At 45.5% G+C, this 20005-nt stretch overlaps 1 protein-coding gene across 4 annotated transcripts in view; it reads left to right on the top strand.

Annotated features, from left to right (window-relative positions):
• The window catches only part of SNX14 (sorting nexin 14), a 647427-nt gene that overhangs the window by 473446 nt on the left and 153976 nt on the right, over positions 1-20005 (top strand). For all 4 annotated transcript variants that reach the window (XM_078648164.1, XM_078648163.1, XM_078648162.1 and 1 more), the window contains one exon: positions 6632-6672. In XM_078648164.1, coding sequence (XP_078504290.1) covers positions 6632-6672 — 41 coding nt within the window. The remainder of the gene's footprint in view (positions 1-6631; positions 6673-20005) is intronic.

The raw sequence follows: 20005 nt of genomic DNA, 5'->3' as shown, positions 1-20005 counted from the left end.
CAAAATCTGCCACAGAGTAATCTGAATACTGTGAGTCTTATGAATACAACTCGTTGTACCAGAGCATGGCCTGCACATGTCTCAGCGGTGCAACAGGATCCTGCCTTTGGAAAGGACTCCAGAGGACTCTGAAAGCATGTCACTGTGCACCACTGTATGGGCCAGGCAAAGTCTGTCATTGGTTACCTCATGACACAATGAGAGCCTGTCTCTGCACTTCAGTCCCCTCCCATGTCTTCAGCAGTTGAATGAAATCAGGCCATCACTTAGCTTCCTACCTGTGTGAACTTCTAAATAGGTCACTTCCTGCAGTCTCTGACAGACCCATGACACAGGCATCCAGCCCTCTCTCACTAGCTGTCAGATCTTCCTCCTGTCATCCCTGGTGCTCACACTGCACATCTCACCTGAAGAGTGTTGGTTTCATTGTACACCTGTGACTTCCCTATTTGAATGACTCAGTGCTCTGTAGGAGCGAAGTAGCAGATCCACTCCTGTTCATTGATAGGTCGTTGCTTGTGAGGCCTTTGTGAACCTTAGCTCCCCACACTTCCTGATCTGTAGGGTGAATGAGGCAGATCAGGAATCGGCTGTGCAAATGCACCATCAGGCACTGTACTCCAGGCAATGCCATAAGTCAGATTTCAAGTAAGAATTGGTTTATCACAAGGAATGTATTGGTTTTAGTGGGGAAAGCCTTCGTTTCGAGATGGCTTCCTTGCTGAAACACTTGACTCTGTGATGGTGGATCTGCCCCTAAGTACAGTGTGCATCAAGCATTGCAATGGACTGATCTACCTTAGGGTTCTTGCCCCTTCATAATGACTGAACTCCAGTCACCAAAAGCTTTCAAGTGGACTGATCCAAGATGTGAATGACACTGCCGGAGCAGTGGCTGAAGAAGGCGGACCCTCTTTATGCATTACTTAACGCATATCAATTTCAAAAGATCTGATGGACAGCTGACACTTTTGTGCCAGTCAGAAAAACCTTTGATGAGTGGATTGAAAAACAGTGGTGTTACACTTCATGCACATTGCTATTCAACTTGTCTGTCGACCAATACAATTAGCCCATTTTATCAAACATTTGTGTGCTCGGTTTATTCTACAAATTATGTAGTTGAGTCCGCTTACATGCAGGGTAGTAACAGGGTGTATGGCTGTTTGGGCTACCATCTATGGCACTAGTCCCAGTCACCTCTCCTGGCCACCTTCTAACAGCGATGGAAGAAATTAGGATAAACTGAGTTTAAAGGGCACAGATGAGTTTAGACTAACCCAGGCCCTTTACAGGATTGGAAATCGGCGGGTCAAGGGCTTGTCAAGGAGGGAGAGAGCACATATTGAAACCTGGTTATGCAGATACATCCAGAAACTCAGGCCATCATCCAACGAGTCGAGCTGGGAAAGGAACTTATAAATGAAGATATCAGAGGAAACCTGGTTGGCAATTTGGAAAAGAGCGGCCAAACTATTAATTTGCACGAAACACAAGGAAGATGTCTGCGAACCAGGAACCAGATGGTACCTCTCTCCTATAAGTTTGAAAGCTGTGTTTGGGGGGGGGGGGGGCTGATGTATGCTGCAAAGGTTGTGGCGATAGAGGTACATTGCTGCATATGAGGTGGTCTTGTGCCCATATTCAGTCGTATTAGTGAGAAATTATTTAGAACACTAGGGTGATAACTGATGTCTCACTGCCACTAGGCCTACTAAGTATCCTAATCGAAGATTCTGGAGAAGACCACGTCTATCCCCTGATCACCCCAAGAGGCACATTGATTTTGCACCTTCTCTTATCTGCCAGACCAGCTCTAGCACAACTCTGGAAACAGCTCACTGCTCCCTCAATAGAGTGACCAGAAGTCCCAGATTTCCTTGGACAGTCCTGGTTTTCAGAGGTCTGTCCCAGTGATCTAAAGCTTTTCACAGTTTTAAATACATGTCGTGGTTTTTTGAAAGAGTGTTGGATGATGCTGAGTAGGTGCATTGAAACGTTGAATACGCCCTTACTTCCATAGACACCTTTAAAGTCCAAAACAACTTAAGTAATTTATCCCTTTATTATAGTTGCTTATTAATTGATCCCTTTTTCTCAGACAATGCAGTGGGAGAGCAGCTGGAGCCTCAGTTCTTGCCCTTAGCGGGGGAAGGAAGGATACTGGGGGGCATTAAGGAGGTCATGCCACACTACCATAGGCCAAAGCTTATGCTTTGAAAAGGTTTTCTTGTAAAATAAACAAGAGCTTAAAACCTTCAGAACAAGTCTATGCTGGCCGTCGTTATGCTGGATACACCAGGTTCACATACTTAGCAAGACCCCAAGTACTCTATGGTTAAATGTAGCTTAACTCTGTGTACTGGTACATCCGTAAAAGGAGTAGAGCTTTAGTATAGAAAAATGGCTTTAAACTGCAATCTTTAGAACAGTTTACTGTTTGTTTGGGAGTCACTACCACTACACTCTGTGTTTGTGTGCATTTGCATGCGCACACACAATATTTCTTATATGCCCATTCCATTTTCATTGTCTCCCTTTAGTCCTACTTCTGTGTTTGTCCTGTCCTTTTGAAACTCTGGCCACCCTATCCTTTACTTAATCAGTAGTGGGGGAAAACGTTGCTCTATTTATGCAATGGAAAATATATTAGTGACTATCCACGACAGAGTATATACATTCAAAAGTATTTGGATCATGTTTGTTACACCAAGGAAGAGATCACAGGTGCTGGAAGGGGATGCAGCTGTTACGGCTGACACATTGCGTCGCTCTCATCTGTGATGTATCCCCTAGTAGCCACAATGATGTTGATATTGCTACTACATATAGAACCACATTGGGGGGGGGGGAGTGTTGGGCAGGGCCGATTATTGGATCCCCTGGACGGAGGGTAGTGTCGCTTTAAAAGGGATCAAGATACTGCTCCTACTTTGCACTTAACCACATTTGTCGCTTGTGAATGTCACTCATGGGATTGCTTTTCGTTGTTTGCCTGCTGTTTCGGTGCTTTATACTTTCAAAAATTTAAATACAGTTGTTAAAACAAATAATTAGCAATTAGTAAATATGGGTGCGGATCTCTGTTGTGCTCTTACAATCCCTATTGCTAGGCATAGGTGCAATTGACACAGGGTATTTTTCCCAGCTCTCTGTGTGAAGGCTGTGGTTGCTCGCCCTCCCGCCACAGCAGAGGTTTGCATTGTTCAATTATTTTCACTAGATTTTGGTTGTACTTTGCAAACAGGCACTGAGCACAACCCATTGTCTTTGCAGCTCTAACAGGGGCATATGAAGCTTGGCACTGAGGCGTGCTGTTCTGGGCTGGCTGCTACACTGCCTAACCCATGAATGTATGATGTTACAACGCGATCATGTTGATTGCGGTATCTTACAACGCGGGTTTTACAAAGCAAGTCGTTTCAACGACTTGCGCTGGACTTAGGGACAGTACGATTTACTATTCCAACACCAGTCTACTTACACAGTAGGGAAGGTGTTGGATAATAAATCGTACAATTCCTTAGCTTGCAGCGCCCTCCAGTGCAACGACTTGCATTGCGAAGCCCACGTTGTAAACCTACCGCAGTGAAACTCCCGCGTAGTATGGGTCGTCTCCCCTAACCCATACATAAGCATCAGCAGGTTTTTCTGCTTTCCTATACATTTGAATCCTAAACATGGATGAGCAGCGTATGTGGCAAGCAGGTGTTCTATCCGTCACACTCTTTGCATTATTGAACATACACCAAATTTGTAATTCAACCTTCGGCCTATTAGAGTTGGTACTTACTATTTTTATTTAATTCGCCTGATATTACTGTGTCAGATTCTTCTTCTTCTTTATCTAGGTGAGTGAAACCCAGCAAAGGAAAAACATAGCTAAAGAAAAGTGACCGTGTTGGTGAATAGTGCCTGTATTATCATACTACACATTGTTTTATAATGCCCCCATATTGTCCTTTGTGCCTTCTCCATTTTCCCAAGAATAGTTCATAGCTTACCTTTAAATTAAAAAAATACACTTTTTATGGGGCCAAATGGTCTTATTTTTGAATTACCTATTGGAACAAATTCTCCTCCATGATGTATGGAATAGTGCACCAACGTGCCAACAACCATGCCCCTTCTTCATCTTTAAATGTAAGTATTATATTCATGTAAAGTTTTCTTAATCTCTGTGCTGTACATATTTAATATAGAACTATCGGATATGGTGTAAGGAGTCCCTTATCCTCAAGTATATTTGGTTCCTATCACTTCGATCAAAATACTAGTGTTATTCAGCAGTAACATAGCACATTGAGTTCCCTTGCTCTGTAAGTATTAAGTTCCACTTTAAAGCACAATTCAATTCCTGCACGGGTCTGGGAGATATATTTCCAAATTTACAATCACTCACAGCCCAAGAGGTGGAAACAGACAAATCTACCATATGTACTTGCGAAAAGCCTTCAGATAAACCTGTATTCTCTGATCACATCAGTTGATGAACTTCTAGCTCCTATATGTAATGCAAGGGATATTTGCAGAATGTTGAAAATGAGAAAGGACACAAGATATTTGGTAGAAACTGGTGGTGATAGACGATGTGCAGGAACATGCTGTTTATACTGTAGACTTAAGACATAGCTAACACACACGAATAACTTTGTTATTCATCCCCTCATGCAAACATGGTGAACATCACTACCTATATTTGTTTGGAATTGAAGGGACAGATAATACCATTCTGTAGAGTCAAATTATGGCTGTGAATCAGACACTGTCCAGGTGCCCAGTCCTTCTAGAACAACAGTTTCATTTTCTGCCTACATCTGCGAACAAATAGTTTGCCTCGGTCAAGTTTCTTTTTTTGCTCAAAGGTCTTCCTCCAGAGGCAGAAGAGTCCTTCTCATTCAAGACAATACTGATGGGCGTCAATGGTGTCAAATAAAACTTCAGTAGTTTACGTTTTGAGGAGTCTGCATCGATAAGCAGTGACCACATAGAAATCGTCAGAAGCAAATTGTGCATTTGCCAAGAAGAGAAGCAGCACTGTGAATGGTACACTTATTTTCTCCCAATTAAGGACACCTCTTTAACTGGGTAAAATGACCTCATATGTCTTTTTTAGATCAAGCCTGCCACAGCGCATGCACTCATTTGCGAAAAATATTGTTTTCTACCAGAGGCTTGGAGCCCACCCACTGCTTACCTTTGGTTGTCAATCTTATTTGCTGTCTCACAATTGGCCAAGGAGTGCAGGGTTCACTTCCTCTTCTTTCGTGTGGAGCATAGACCAAGTACTAATTGCTTCATATAGATTAGCATTCTAATTGGGAAAGTCAACAGTTCTCGCATAGGCAAGACCTATTGGCTTTGCCAGTGATTGTTTTCAATAACAGCTGTAAGTTTGAAATCACGTAAATCAGAGAACCTTAGAGCAGGTGGCTTTCAAATATATGTACAAAGAAATTAGGCTTCTACAAACACAACAGTTTTTGAAATACACTCTTCAGGTGCCTAGATATTAACCCTATCTAGGTATGAAGCAAGAGTATTCCGTTAAAAGTCTAACAAAGATAACTACACATTAAAAATGCTATACGCGTACGCTGAGAAACAGATGCTGTCCTCATCGGATAAAAACTATAACTATTCATCTAGCTATGGCCTGGGTGGGCATCTGTGAAATATGTTCTATGTGTTTCATGTATTAGAGGAGTAACATATTTGTGCAAACCCAGAAGAGTTCAGAAATCTCATTCCTGCCAAAACTTAACTTTGCAGATCAGAATTAAGAATGTGTTTTTCATGACCGAAAAACGTCAGTGTGTGACAAAGTTATCCAAGCCTCAAGCCCTTTAAATCAGTGCTTCCCAAACTTTTTGGAACCACATCCCACTTTTTAGAATGACCGGCTTTAATAGACATGAGGCGGGCCATTTTTTAATCTAATAAAGCAATGTGTGGTAGCGCATTGTTATTTGCAGACAGCAAATTTTCTATTGAAATGGTCACTACATTTGCACGGGCTTACAGTTTTACTGTTAAAACAGTAGTGCACACAAATGATACTGTGCGGAAACCGTGTTTCAGTGATTATGTATTATTTGTGCATCACCAAGTAAAGTGTCTTGATTTGTTCTAATGCTAAAAAAATATTTGTTTCCATCACACTTCAGGATTACAAACAAAAATGTGCTTCATTTTGCTTTCCGAGCTGTTCACGGTGCACAGTTAATTTACAAGTATTACATTAGTTTTCCTTTCACACTCACTCCCTGTACCCCGGAAGGAATGTCACATAATTCACTTTACTTTTCATTCTCTGACTACAAAGTAAGAGTAGTTCCTAAAAAACAGCCCTCTGTTAAAAAATAGGAAGCACAAGACATTGCCTGACATTTGACACAAATACAGAATTTAAAGGCATCTTTATTTATTGCCTGGACTTTGCCGACCCACCAGTAGGTCGTGACTCACCGTTTGGTGGGAAACACTGCTTTAAATTATACAGGTATCGTCTAATGTAAATTCTTGCTATTAATGGCAAACATGTATAGTGATGTGATTATGGACTTCGACTTGAGATGTGTTTTCTGCATCTGGTAGTCTATAAATATGTGTCTCTTTTTCTCAATTGCAGGGAAAATGATAAAGTCTGTTCCAGGAAAGCTAATGAAAGAGGTCAGTAGATATGCTGAAATGCCTCGTGGATTGATGTGTGCACTGTTTGGATATTTCTTTTCTGTTGCTTCGCTTGTCCAGTAGTTATGAAGTCCCCTCAGTTAAAATTCTTGTAGGGAATCCCGCACTATTTTAAACAAAATGTGCTTCATGCAGGAGTTTCCAGCTGTCTGTTTGTAGTTTGTTTGTAGTGGATCCAATTAAGGCTCGACTGTTTTCTGACGTGTGTGGCAATACGTTCGGCTGACTAAATCTACTAACTAAAACCAGTTGCAGCAATAACTAGTTCAAGATGCCAAAGGAATAAACTAGAACAATCTTCATAGGATGACATTGAATATTGTTTTTGATTTTATTTTATTTAGTGAGCTTCAGATATAATACATTAGCATTCGTACATCGGTCTTAATATCTGAAATATACAACTTATTGTGACATCATTTTACGTTGAGTATTTTCACACTTAATTTATTTATAGCAGTTTGCATATTTCAGAGTCTAATTAATTCAGTGCTCCCAGGTTCTGTCAAATCTTATTTTCAAACCCGTTTCTTTTGAATATACAGAAGTATAACCAGTGTATTTCAGTGTTTTGTTTTTAAAGTTAAAACGTTAGGTTGTCACTGAAATTTTCATCTAACTATAACGTCACTTTAACCTTTTGTTTTTTCAGTCAGAATGTAGTTAGGTCTGAGTTTCCTTAGGAACATTGTTTATTGTTTTACTAATATCCTTTGCACAGTTTGACGAATCTACATAAAATTCGCCAAAAAATCCTTTATCCACCTCATCTCCTTTCTGGAAGGTTTTGGCATGGAACTTTTAAAAAACAATGGCTGAACAGAATTATACCCGATCTTGCAAAAGGTCAGTTTGCTTTTTGTGATTTAGTGTAAATCTGTTCAGCTACTTTTAAGGTCCAAATGTTCATGCTAAGTGGATGGTTGGTCCCACTTGAATATTGGTACCGTAAATAAAAAATAAAAAATAGATCAGTCTGATTGGTAAATAGGGCATTTTCCCGGTCTGCTGATTAGGTACTGTCCTGCGGTACACAGGAATCTGATTGGTTGGCTACATCAACAGAAATATTGCTGCCACAATTACAGGACACAGAGGCGGTGCTTGTGAGGACTTAGGTGTATTATATGGTATGGTTGTGCGACCGTGTAATATTTATTTATTTATTTTAACAATGTATAAAGCGCGCAAATACCCGTAGGTGTCTCGGCGCTATGTACTGGAAGGATAAGCAGAAAGCTGGATAAATCCTATTGCTTGAAGAGCCACGTTTTTATTTGTTTTCTGAATGATAGCAGTGTGGGACTGGCCTTAATCTGCAGGGGGACAGAGTTCCACAATTTATATGTAGCCACTATGAAGCTTCTGTCACCCCAGTTGACTTTCTTAGTTCTGGGGACGATCAGAAAGTTGGCATCTGTTGAGCGAAGAGATCTATTGGGTGCATAAGCCAAGAAAGCTTTCTTCAAGCATTCTGGGCCTGTACTGTGAATTGCCTTATAGGCAATGCAGAGAGCCTTAAACTTTGTTCTGTTTCTTACGGTCAGCCAGTAAAGCTGTCGCACCACATTGGAGATGGGTTTAAACGTCGGGGTACCTGTTAGCAGAATAGCGGCTGCATTCTGTACCAACTGCAGCCTACCCAGAACCCTATCTTGGGCATTGATTAACAGGCTATTGCAGTAGTCAACCTTGGACATGACCAGAGCACAGATTAAAGTTCTCCTGGTGCTGACTGGGATGAAAGGTAACCATTTCGTGATCATCTTTAGCACATAAAAGGACAAGGAAACCACTGTGTTGACATGATGTATGAAGGATAGTCTATCATCAAAAATGACACCCAAGGTTCTAGCTTTCTTGATGAGGATAGGTGGTAATCCCAGCTCAGTTGGCCACCAGGTCGGAGACCATCCTGTGGCAAGATTTCCGAAGACCATTACCTCTGACCTGGCTGACTTCAATTTAAGACAGTGATTAGACATCCAGGTACTAATGGCCAACATACCATCATGTAAACTAACCGAAACTGCGTCTCCATCCTTATGTACGGCAAGCACCAGTTGTGTATCTTCCGCATATGATGTGAGACCCATCCCGAAAGATTTGATTACTCGTGCTAAGTCCTTCACGTATATGTTGAACAAAGTTAAACTTAACGACGATCCTTGTGGAACACCACATGGGAGTGAAAAAACTGGTGAATTGAAGTCACCCAGATTAACTAACTGGGTACGATTAGATAACAAAGAGGACAGAAGCGCTTTAACCTTGTGCCCGATGGCAATGATACGATTGATCAGCGTAGCGTGATCAACCATGTCAAAGGCTGCCAATGGATCCAGCAGCACCAGTGCTGAGTCACCTCCTCTATCAAGCACAAACCTAATTTCATCCAACGCTTTAATGAGTGCAGTTTCAGTGCTATGGCAATTTTATCTGAAGCTAAACTGCGTGTCATCTAACAACTTGTTTTCCTCAATGAATTGTGCCAGCTGAGTATTCATGACCTTTTCAATAAGTTTAGCTGGAAAAGGAAGACGCGCAATTGGCCGATAATTTTTGGTCTCTCCTGAATCAAGATAGTGAGGGATACTCGCTAGGTTGGATCCTATTAGGTCCAGGATCAAATTCAGTACTGAAGGGGACATGGATCAGACTGGGAGCCTGATTTGACCGTGTTAGCCAGATCCGAGATCTGTTCCACTGAAACTGACCTAAATTCCATAAAGTTGGAGTTGTCTTCACTCTTGCTATTACCAGTCAACTGATTCCCGCCCTCCGCGGGGGCAGTGAAGTTGGAATAGATTTGCCCCATCTTGTCTTGAAAATAGCTGGCTAACAAATAGCAGAGTGATTGGGATGCCCAATTAGTGGAGTTGACCGCTGGCCCTCCCAGCTTCGAAACTACCTGATACAGCTGTTTAGAGGAGTCTTGTGATGTTTCTATTTTCTTGGTGTTGTAGTTGCTTTTTTCTGTTATTATAAGATGTTTATATTTTGTCAATGCCACCTTATCGCAAGATTTCTTCTCATTGTCCTATTCTTGGTGCCATCGCCTTTCTTGTTTCCTACAGCGTAGTTTCTCCAGTCTCAATGCCTCAGAGAACCAAGGAGCAGAGGTAGCCTTTCTGTTTTGCAGGCTGTTTTGAATGGTTACTAGTCTATTGAAAGCATTTTGGAGCAATTCTGTATACTTTGTAGAGCTGAGGTCTGGGTCAGGAACATCTTCAGTTTGGGTGCCTATTAGATGCTGTTTAAGATGGGCCTGATCTATGCCACTCCAAGCCTTAAACAGCTTGGGGGAAGTTAGGCTGGAGTATACGGGGTAGGGAAACATCCTTTACAACGCAACTTTTACCACGCAGTGCCTTTACGACGCAACTATTACAACGCATGTCATTACAACGCATTGCGCTGGGGGGCGTTCTAGGATAGGGAATGGATTTAATTTACTATCAAACACCTTCCCTACTATCCACGGGGACTCGAGTTGGAATAGTAAATTAAACTATTCACTATCCAGCACCCCTAAGAGCTATGCGTTGTAACAGCATGCGTTGTAAAAACTGCGTTGTAATAGCATGCGTGGTAAAAGCATGCGTTGTAATGTCATACATCCACGGGGTAGGATGCAGCGTCCTAATCTCAAATAGTACCGCAAAATGATCAGACCATGTCAAGGGGAGGATTTAGTTTATTGAAATATGCTCATTATTCGTGATCAGTCCATCCTATACACTCGCAAAACGATCTTGGGTCCAGTCAGGCTCGTTTGCAAAACCTTTAGCTAAACCCTGGGTGGCTGTGGCTTCGAGCGCCAGGCTTACACAAAGGAACTAGTGTACAGCATTTAGAAGTACCAAACAACAAAATAAGAAGGTCACACAACATTAAAGAAGCCAGACACAGATTTATAAAAATAGATTATATTTTAAGGACTTTTTAGAGTCCAAGATGTACAAAATCCATAAGAGGGTTCTGGAGACCTAGTTTTAAAGGAATGGTACATTTCAGTACTTTTAGTCACAACCACAAACAAGCATTGGTAACTATAAAGTTTTGAAACTTATGAAAAGTTTGAAAGAGTTGTGTTTGGGTAATCTTGCCTGACTAGTGCAAACATATCCATCAGGGAGAAGGCCATGGGGACATTATGGAGTATTTGAACAGTTATCTGGCCACCAAAGCGTTCTTCAGTCCAGTTCTGGACTTTACATCTCGACCGCCATATACTTTAATGGAATGGTCCTGATGCTGGGGATTCATGAGATGGAGGATGTTTAAAGATGCTCTGGGTGCTGTGCGGTCGATGGGGGTGTCCTTGCAGTTACATCTCGGTCCATGGGTCAGGTGGGGTGACTTTGGCCACAGATGTCTGGGTCCCTCGAAATCCTCTTTGAGCCAGTAGATGGCTAGGTTCTGCTGGGCTACCGGTCTCCATTCACAGCGGGTTCAGTGGTATGCCTTGGTTGAGACAAGTGCACCTTTCGGTGACCATTCAGGACTCGTACAACTCTCCCTGGTCCTGCAGACCCTGGTGCAACTTTTGGCCATCGAGAATCAGTGTCTTGGAGTGCCCAGCAGCGGTTCTCCATAAATTGCTACTGACTTGCCAAGTTGGACTAATTCAGCTTTCATGACCCTGCTAATAGTGCCAGGGGTCAGCTGGCTGACACTTGGATCGACTTTTTTGGTCTGGGGCTCAGGCGCTACTTTCCCTCAAGCCAGATGCCACAGGCTGAGCCCTCTCTTCGCTAGCCCTAGGTGCGGCTGGTGTAATCCAGCAGACAGTGCAGCCTCTCTTTACCAAGTCCAGGAGTCAATAGGCATATCCTTCTTTCTCTAGTTCCATAGTGATCTGAGGTTCAGGGTGCCATATTTATGTCCCCAAAAGTGCCCTGGATGGATGAAGTAGTCACTAGCCAATGGGCTACCAGGATTCCTCCTGCCCTATGATGACTTCCGGTAATGTGTGGCATCTAGCAATTCCAGAGTGCACTATTCTGCCCACTCCCAAGATGTCGCCATTTTTTGGATGTTAGGGGCTTGGTAGCCCACCCTAGAGGTGTGGCTACCAGAAGGCTATCCTCCCACTAGAAAACCGGTTTTGGAACTGGTCTCCTCTTTCTGTTCCCACTGCCAGCCTGTCTACCTGAAAAAAGGGGCAACCCTTCATGTGTGATAGACATTTGTCCCCCAAAGGTGGCTTTGCTTTTGAAGCACGCTGTTTGGGCCAGGTCCAACACCCTGAGTGGCTTTCTGCAAGGGGAAGATAACCCCTTTCCCTGTAGCCGGCTTCTGTTGTTCGGCCCCATCGTCATTGAGGACCGCCGACGCCCCTTCGTCGACTGCAATGCCATCGACCAAAGTCCCAATGACGACTGACTCGTCCACTGGTGGTCCGTCGACAAAGACACTTTCAACGTCGATGGAATTGCCCTTCCCCGTAGTTTCTGCACCGCCGCCAACTCAGTCGAAGAGGATTACTCAGGTCACCGGAGTACCCAAGACAATCTTACGGTCGTCCATGCAGGAGTATAACAAAGTATCGCCTTTGCTTCCGTCACATCTGTTGGAAGGTGATTTAGAAGAAGAGGATGATGATGGCCTCTATGGGGTAGCTCACAGCCCATCTGAGCTCCATGTGAACTGTCAAGAGGATGACGAGAAGGATGAAGATTATCAGGAAGAGGTGCAATATTACCAGCAAGGGTATATGGCTCCACGTCATAGTATCATTTTAACTTTTAACCAGAACCATGCCCCAGGGACATGGCCCATCTGCCCCCATCGTTAATTCAAGATCTGCAAGCCATGTTGGTGGATTATAGACTAAGGTTGCCTCCGCAGCAACATCAATCAGAGAAACAGGTATCTCAAGTGGAATCTTCAGTTTTGTAGCGTGAATCTTTCTGGATTCACTATGCTGTGCATTATTTTGCGGTCTAGTGGTTGGGTCCGTAATCGTAGTCCTTTTCTTTCTTTTTTTGTAGCCCAGGTGGGGTCGGCACGCTTCCTGCGGAAGCTCCCACCCTTGGGTGCCATCTTCAGATTCTTTTTCCGCCGTTGGGTCTGGATCGTTCCTGAGAGGCTCCAGAGTTTTGGACAGGAAAAGACACAGAAGAGTCGAATTTTTGCAGGAAAAGACTGAGAAGACGACGAAGAAGAACATATATAAGCCGGGACTACGAAGAAGAAGGAGAACTTCGAGAACTTCGACTTCCAGCGGAGAATGCGCATACAGGGGGCCCCCTGAGCGCGAGAAATGGACAACACCCCTTTCAAATTCTGCCGTAACTGCCACCACAAGTACGCGCAGAAGGACCAGCACCCGGTTTGCAACCTCTGCTTACCGGTCGACCACGAGAGCAAGGACTGCAACGCTAGCTCGGCCTTCACACTGAATACTCTCCGCGTCAGAGAGCGACAGAGAAGGGCCAACTACACCAAGCAGGGGAAGTGCCAACCACCGTCCCTTCGAGACCTGGGACTCTCGACCGACGAGGACAACGTCGCCGGAGAAGATGACGGCTACACGGTCGTAGAGACCGATAAGAAAACTTCTAAAGAGGTAGGAGAGTCGTCGACCCCAAAAGCCCCGACAGACCATCGAAGGTCTGAATCAGACTCCCGAAAAACTGAGTCGAAGTCCTCGAAGGGAGCACTGGTGCCGAAAACCTCGTTGGACGCAGCTGCACCCAAGGACAGAGAGCCCAGCGGATCCTTCGAGAAGGACTCCCAGGTGGCGAAGACCGGCGAAAAGCCAAGGTCGTCGAAGCACGTCCCCGAAAAGGAACGTTCGACTTCGAAAGAGAAGGCCCCAAAGGTCGCCTCAACGTCGACAAAGGAAACGAGGCCCATTTCGACGTCGACGTCGAAATACACGGCAAAGAGACCAGCCGAACAGTCCGACGCCGAACAGGCCGCCGAACTGGAAAGAAAGAAAAAACGGCTTGAGGGCGAAATGGATAACATCCTGCAAAGAAAGGAGGAGTTCGACGAACGACTCAAACAGTTCACGATTCTGTCGAAAACACCGACGGTTATCGTCAAAGTAGAAGAAGAGGAGGAGGATTTCGAGGCCGAAGAGCCGCAGAAAAGCCCCGAAACTCTAGAACATCAAGAGGATGAAGGCTTCTACTATGAGGAGAAGGGTGACGATGACCAGAGGACGTTCCTCGGGTCGACATCCTCGGGGACGCAGGACCTGGAATGGCAGGACCTCGACACCGAAAGTCCAGAAGAGGGCGTAGACACGTACCCTTTGAGGCCTTCGCTGCCAGACGACATTGGGGCGTACAATATGGTGATCGAGAACGTGGCAACGGCGTTTGGAGTCAAACTTGACGAAGAGAAACAAAAGTCTGACTTCCTATTGGAGACCCTACTCCCCACGCAGACCAGGAGCCAGTATCTCCCAATGCTTGAAAGTGTCATGGCTCAGGGGAAGGAGGCGTTCAAGGAACCGGCGACATGCAGGTCCGTTACGCCGAGGACGGAGAAGAAATACAAACACTTCACGAAAGATCCCCCGTACATCAGAGGGGAAGTCTTGGCGGACTCCATTATCATGGCGACCGCAAGGACGAGGGCAAATGTGCCGACAACATCAGGGCCACCGCCAGACAAGGATAGCAGGAGGATGGACCTGACTGGGAGAAAGATAGAAAGGAATGCAGCAATGCATTGGCGCATGGCGAACTCAAACGCCCTACTGAATAGGCACAAGTACCAAATCCTGGACCAAATTGGGAAGCTGATGAAGCACCTCCCACAAGAGTACCAACATAGAGCCTCACACCTCGTGGAGGAGGGTAAGAATGTGGCGAACGCTTGCCTCAAAACAGCCTTGGATGGAGCAGACACATCCAGCAGGCTGATGATGTTGGGAATCACTGAAATAAGGCAAGCCTGGCTCAGGATCTCGGGTTTCAAACAAGAGGTTCAGCACAACATTCTTAGCACCCCATTCAATGGGGAGACACTGTTTGGAGCGCCGGTGGAAGACAAACTCACCCACCTTAAAAAGGAAAATGACACTGCAAGGTCCATGGGGGCCTTACAATTCAGAGGAATGAAGAGGGGTACCCCGTCACGGTGACCGAACGGAAGAGGGGGAAACCAGCCAGGAATGTCGCACCAGACCTTCCAGCAGTCCAACTAGGGAGATAACCAGGCACAGCAAGGACACCAAAAACAAAACTGACACAACCAGCAAAGGGGCCACTCCTTTCTTGGGAGAGGAAACGGACGTGGCCAGAACAAAAGAGGAGGCCATCAAGCCACCTCTAAGTGACGCCGTCACACAGTATGTGCCCACCCGGACGACGCCTCCCAGGGTGGAGCACAAAAGGACCAACACAGGGTTACACGGACCAAATACAATGGAACATGTAACACCAGTAGGAGGCAGGCTAAGTCACTTCTTCAGAGAGTGGAAGAAGATAACAACAGACAAGTGGATACTGAACATCATACAGTTCGGATACTGTATAGAACTGGAAAGGACACCGCCAAACAGAAAACAAAAAAACAGAGCGCAGTCAGGGAAAGAACTGGAACTGCTTCAAAGGGAAGCGGAGGAACTGCTCCAAAAGGAGGCCATCCAACCAGTACCATACAGAGAAAGGAACAAGGGAGTGTACTCCACCTACTTCCTGGTATCAAAGGTGGACGAAACACTAAGACCCATCCTGGACCTCAGGTTCCTGAACAAATACATAAAAACACAAAAATTCAAAATGACGTCTCTCCCGGAGGTCATTCCCCAGATAGGGGACGGAGATTTCATGGCCCCCATAGACATCAAAGACGCCTACCTGCACATCCTGATGAACAGGCGGCACAAACATCTGCTCAGATTTACCATCAACAAACATCACTACCAGTTCACAGCCCTAGCGTTCGGACTAAAATCCGCACCAAGGGTCTTCACCAAGTGCCTCGCAGCAGTGGCAGCGCACCTGAGAAGGGAAGGGATCCATGTATACCCTTACCTGGACGACTGGCTAATAAAGGCAAATTCATACAGGACATGCAAGGAACATGCCCAGCGCGTGACAAAGACTTTGATGGACCTGGGATTCTCCATTCACTGGGGGAAATCCTCTATGGAACCAGAGCAAGTAAAGGTCTTCCTAGGGGCTCAGATCAACACCATACAGAGCAAGGTGTTCCCCAGCGGCAAGAGGACACAGGCGCTACTGAAGGAGACGCGCCTCTACCAGAAGGGGCGAGCTCTGACAGTGAGGACAGCGAGCAAGGTCATGGGCATGATGGCCTCATGCCTACACCTAGTACCAAATGTACGCCTCCACATGAGACCATTCCAAGAATGGCTGCAAGAACAATGGTCACAAGCTACAGGAAGTTGGGAAGATCTAGTGGTTGTAACGCACGCAGTGCAGGAGCAGGTGTCGTGGTGGAACATGGAGAACTTAACAAGGGGAAAGCCTCTAACACCACCGACCCCAACGGTGACCATCACCACAGACGCATCCCAGAAGGGATGGGGAGCGCACATGAGCAAGCTCAGGGTGAGGGGTCTGTGGACTCCAGTGGATCCGGTCGAACACATCAACTACCTGGAACTGAAGACCGTGTTCCTCGCCCTGAAAGCCTTCCAGACAACATTGTACAGCCAGAGAGTGTTGATCCAGATGGACAACACGACGACGATGTTCTACATCAACAAGCAGGGAGGAATGCAATCTCCGCCACTATCGAACCTAGCACAGGAGATATGGAGATGGGCCATCCCACTAAAGATAGACCTGCTAGCCATACACCTACCAGGGAAAGACAATGTGGAGGCAGACTGGCTCAGCAGACAGACATCGGCGTCCCACGAGTGGGAGCTCAATGCACAGGAAACGCTATTGCTATTCAGAAGGTGGGGAACACCGACTGTAGACCTATTTGCAACACACCAGAATGCAAAATGCCAAAGCTTCGCCTCCAGGCAACCAGGGGAAGGTTCACTGGTAAATGCCCTATGGATAAGCTGGTCGAGGATATTTGCTTATGCTTTTCCCCCGATACCCCTGATACACAGGGTACTCAACAAGTACAGGACCAGCAACATGACTCTGATCCTGGTGGCACCGCAATGGGCCAGGCAGACATGGTACTCACAGATAATGGAAATGGCACAAGGTGCACCCCACAAGTTCGGGAGAAGAAAAGACCTACTGTCCATGCAAACGGAGAGGTACTATACCCAGAACCAGTGAGCCTCAGCCTAGCAGCATGGCTCCTGAAGACATAGAGTTCGCGCACCTGAGGTTACCGGAGAGCACCCTGCGGGTACTGCGAGAGGCAAGGAGGCCTAGCACACGAAGGTGCTATTTGGCAAAATGGAGAAGGTTCACAGAATGGTGCAGCAAGAAGAAGCTACACAGAAAGATGACAAGGGAGTCAACAGTGCTAAGGTACCTCACGCACCTGCTGAAAGCAAAGCTAAGCTCATCCTCGCTGAGAGTACACCTGGCAGCAAGAGGATGCCGCCACCAGCATGGAACCTTAATCTAGTCCTGACAGAGCTCATGAAGGCGCCTTTTGAACCGATTCATAAGGCTTCCCTGCAAATGCTAACAATGAAAACGGCCTTCTTGGTGGCTATCACCTCCCTGCGCAGGGTGAGCGAACTACAGGCGCTAACGCTACAAGAACCCTACATCCAAATTAACAAAGATAGGGTGGTGATGAGAACGGACCCACACTTCATACCAAAGGTGGTGTCGAGGTTTCACATCAACCAAACAGTTCAAATACCAAGTTTCTTTCAAAAACCAACCACAAGCGCATAGAGGGCACTCCACACTGTGGACGCTAGAAGGGCAGTAATGCACTACATAGAAAGAACAAAGGAACACAGGAAGACGAAACAGTTCTTTGTGTCCTTTGCAAGCAGTTTCCTGGGTAGACCAGTAACAAAGGGGACCATCGCACGATGGTTCGCACAAACTATTCAATTCTGCCACAAACAAGCAGACCAAGAGCTAGCAGAGGGGGCGCGTACCCACTCAGCTAGGAAAAAGGGAGCAACAATAGCCTTCCTGGCTAACACACCCATTCAAGACATTTGCCTGGCGGCAACATGGGCCTCAGTGCACACGTTCACTAAGCACTACTGTGTAGATATACAAATGAACAAGGAAGCACAAGTAGGACAGAAAGTGCTTCAACATATATTCAACAGCCAACACTCATCTTCCACCCAGCCGCCACAAAAATAACAAACCGCTACAAAGTCTATGCACAGCATAGTGAATCCAGAAAGATTCACGCTGCAAAACGAATAGTTTCTTACCTGTCGGTGTAGTTTTGCAGCTTGAAGATCTTTCTGGATTCACTAGCGAATCCACCCACCTCCGCCAGAAAGATGAGGCTGGAGAATCAGGTGGTAATAGACAAGGTCAACACTGAAACAGATACCTTGAACGACAAAGCGGATTAAAAAACTTACTTGAACATTGCCAAGGATTCGCAAAAACACAAAACGAGAAAAAAAGAATCAGAGGATGGCGCCCAAGGGTGGGAGCGTCCGCAGGAATCGTGCCGACGTCACGGAAGGACACCAAAAGGTGGGACGTCGACGGCCACCTGGGCTACAAAAAAACAAAAGAAAAGATTACAATTCCCGACCCAACCACTAGACCGCAGAATAATGCACAGCATAGAGAATCCAGAAAGATCTTCAAGCTGCAAAACTACACCGACAGGTAAGAAACTATTCGTTACACCAGGTCCTCAACCTCCTAGCACACCTATGAATATGCTGGGCCCGGGAGGAGTCGACCCTGGAGCACAGAACACCTCCTCCTCAGTAGAAGATATAGAGGAAGGTGAACTGCCAGATCCAGTATCTGCTCCTGACCATTGGGATGACTACGTTATTCCAACACCATCTTCTCCACACCTTCCGTCAGACTCTCCCCTTGAAGCTATCGGGGGGTTTCATAACTTAATACAGAGGGCAGCCAGCAGGTTTCATTTGCCTATTGCAGTAAAGCAAACCGAAAGTTTCCTATATGACTTCAAGGAAGACACAAAGAAATTGGTACACTCCATACCTATTATTGACCATATACGGCAGGAGGGCGTCAGGATAATGAAAATACCAGCGTCCATACCACCAGTACTGCCTCTTGTGGAGAAGACGTATAGGGCTCCGGATGACTCCATCTTGCCTTATTGGACATCCTAAGCCAGATTCGGTCATCTCTCAGGGTACACAAAGGCTATCTAAGAACCCTGCTACCCCGATTGCTACGCCCACGGATAAGGAAGGGCGTAGAACGGACATTCTAGGAAAAAGATTTTCTTCAATGGCAGTTGTGACAATCAGAGCAGCCAATGCTCTAACCATTATTGGCCGCTATGACCGCCAGATGTGGTCTGACATGGAAGGGTTAATAGACCTCATTCCTGAAGAAAACAGACAAGAAGCACGCAAGAGACTGCTGGAAGGTGAGCGTGCAGCTTCTGAGACAATTGATTGTGCCCTCAACATAGCCAATACTGGTTTTAGACAGCTAGCAAGAGCTGCTATGCTTCAATGTCAAGGATGGCTAAAAGCAACCACCTTTAGACCTGAGGTACAAGCAAAGGTTTTAGGTATGGCTTTTGATGGTGAATCACTCTTTGGAAAACACATAGATAAAGCAACATTGGCAATTAAAAATGATACAGACACTGCAGAGTCGTTGGGCGCTCTGCAGTGCAGAAGGGTACCATTTAGATGTGCTAGAGGGCGAGGATTCGCCACTTACAAAGGAGGATACCAGAGGGCTCAACAATATCAGCCATATCAATCTCATTATCGGCAATCTTATAACTCTCCATCTTATCGCCAACCATCTATAGCAGGTTTCTCTCACCAGGAAGGCCGCAAGCGAACTCCCCAACAAGGCCGTGATTCAGGCAGAAAATGATGATCACGTCATGTACAACGGTGACGCGAAATAACATCAGATCGCTGGGTGTTGGACCTTGTCACCAACAGTCACACTCTATAATTCCTTCAGTAGCTACCAACCACTCCACCAAGGGGTCCCCCTCCCCCTCGTCGTGACTTATTACAAAAGGAAGTCTTGACCATGCTTGTCAAAGAAGCAATAGAGAAAGTACCATTTGCTCCAAAAGGGAAAAGGTTTTTATTCTCGTTTTTTCCTAATAAAAAAGAAAACAGGGGAATGTAGACCGATTCTGGACTTAAGGAATCTCAACAAGTTTCTTAAGAAACACCTTCAGGATGGTAACCCTCTCCGATATCCTGGGCTGCTTAAACAATTAAGATTTCATGACT

This window comes from Lissotriton helveticus, chromosome 6 (assembly GCF_964261635.1).
Source record: "Lissotriton helveticus chromosome 6, aLisHel1.1, whole genome shotgun sequence".
Taxonomy (NCBI): Eukaryota; Metazoa; Chordata; class Amphibia; order Caudata; family Salamandridae; genus Lissotriton; species Lissotriton helveticus.
This window is presented reverse-complemented; position numbering and strand designations above follow the sequence as displayed.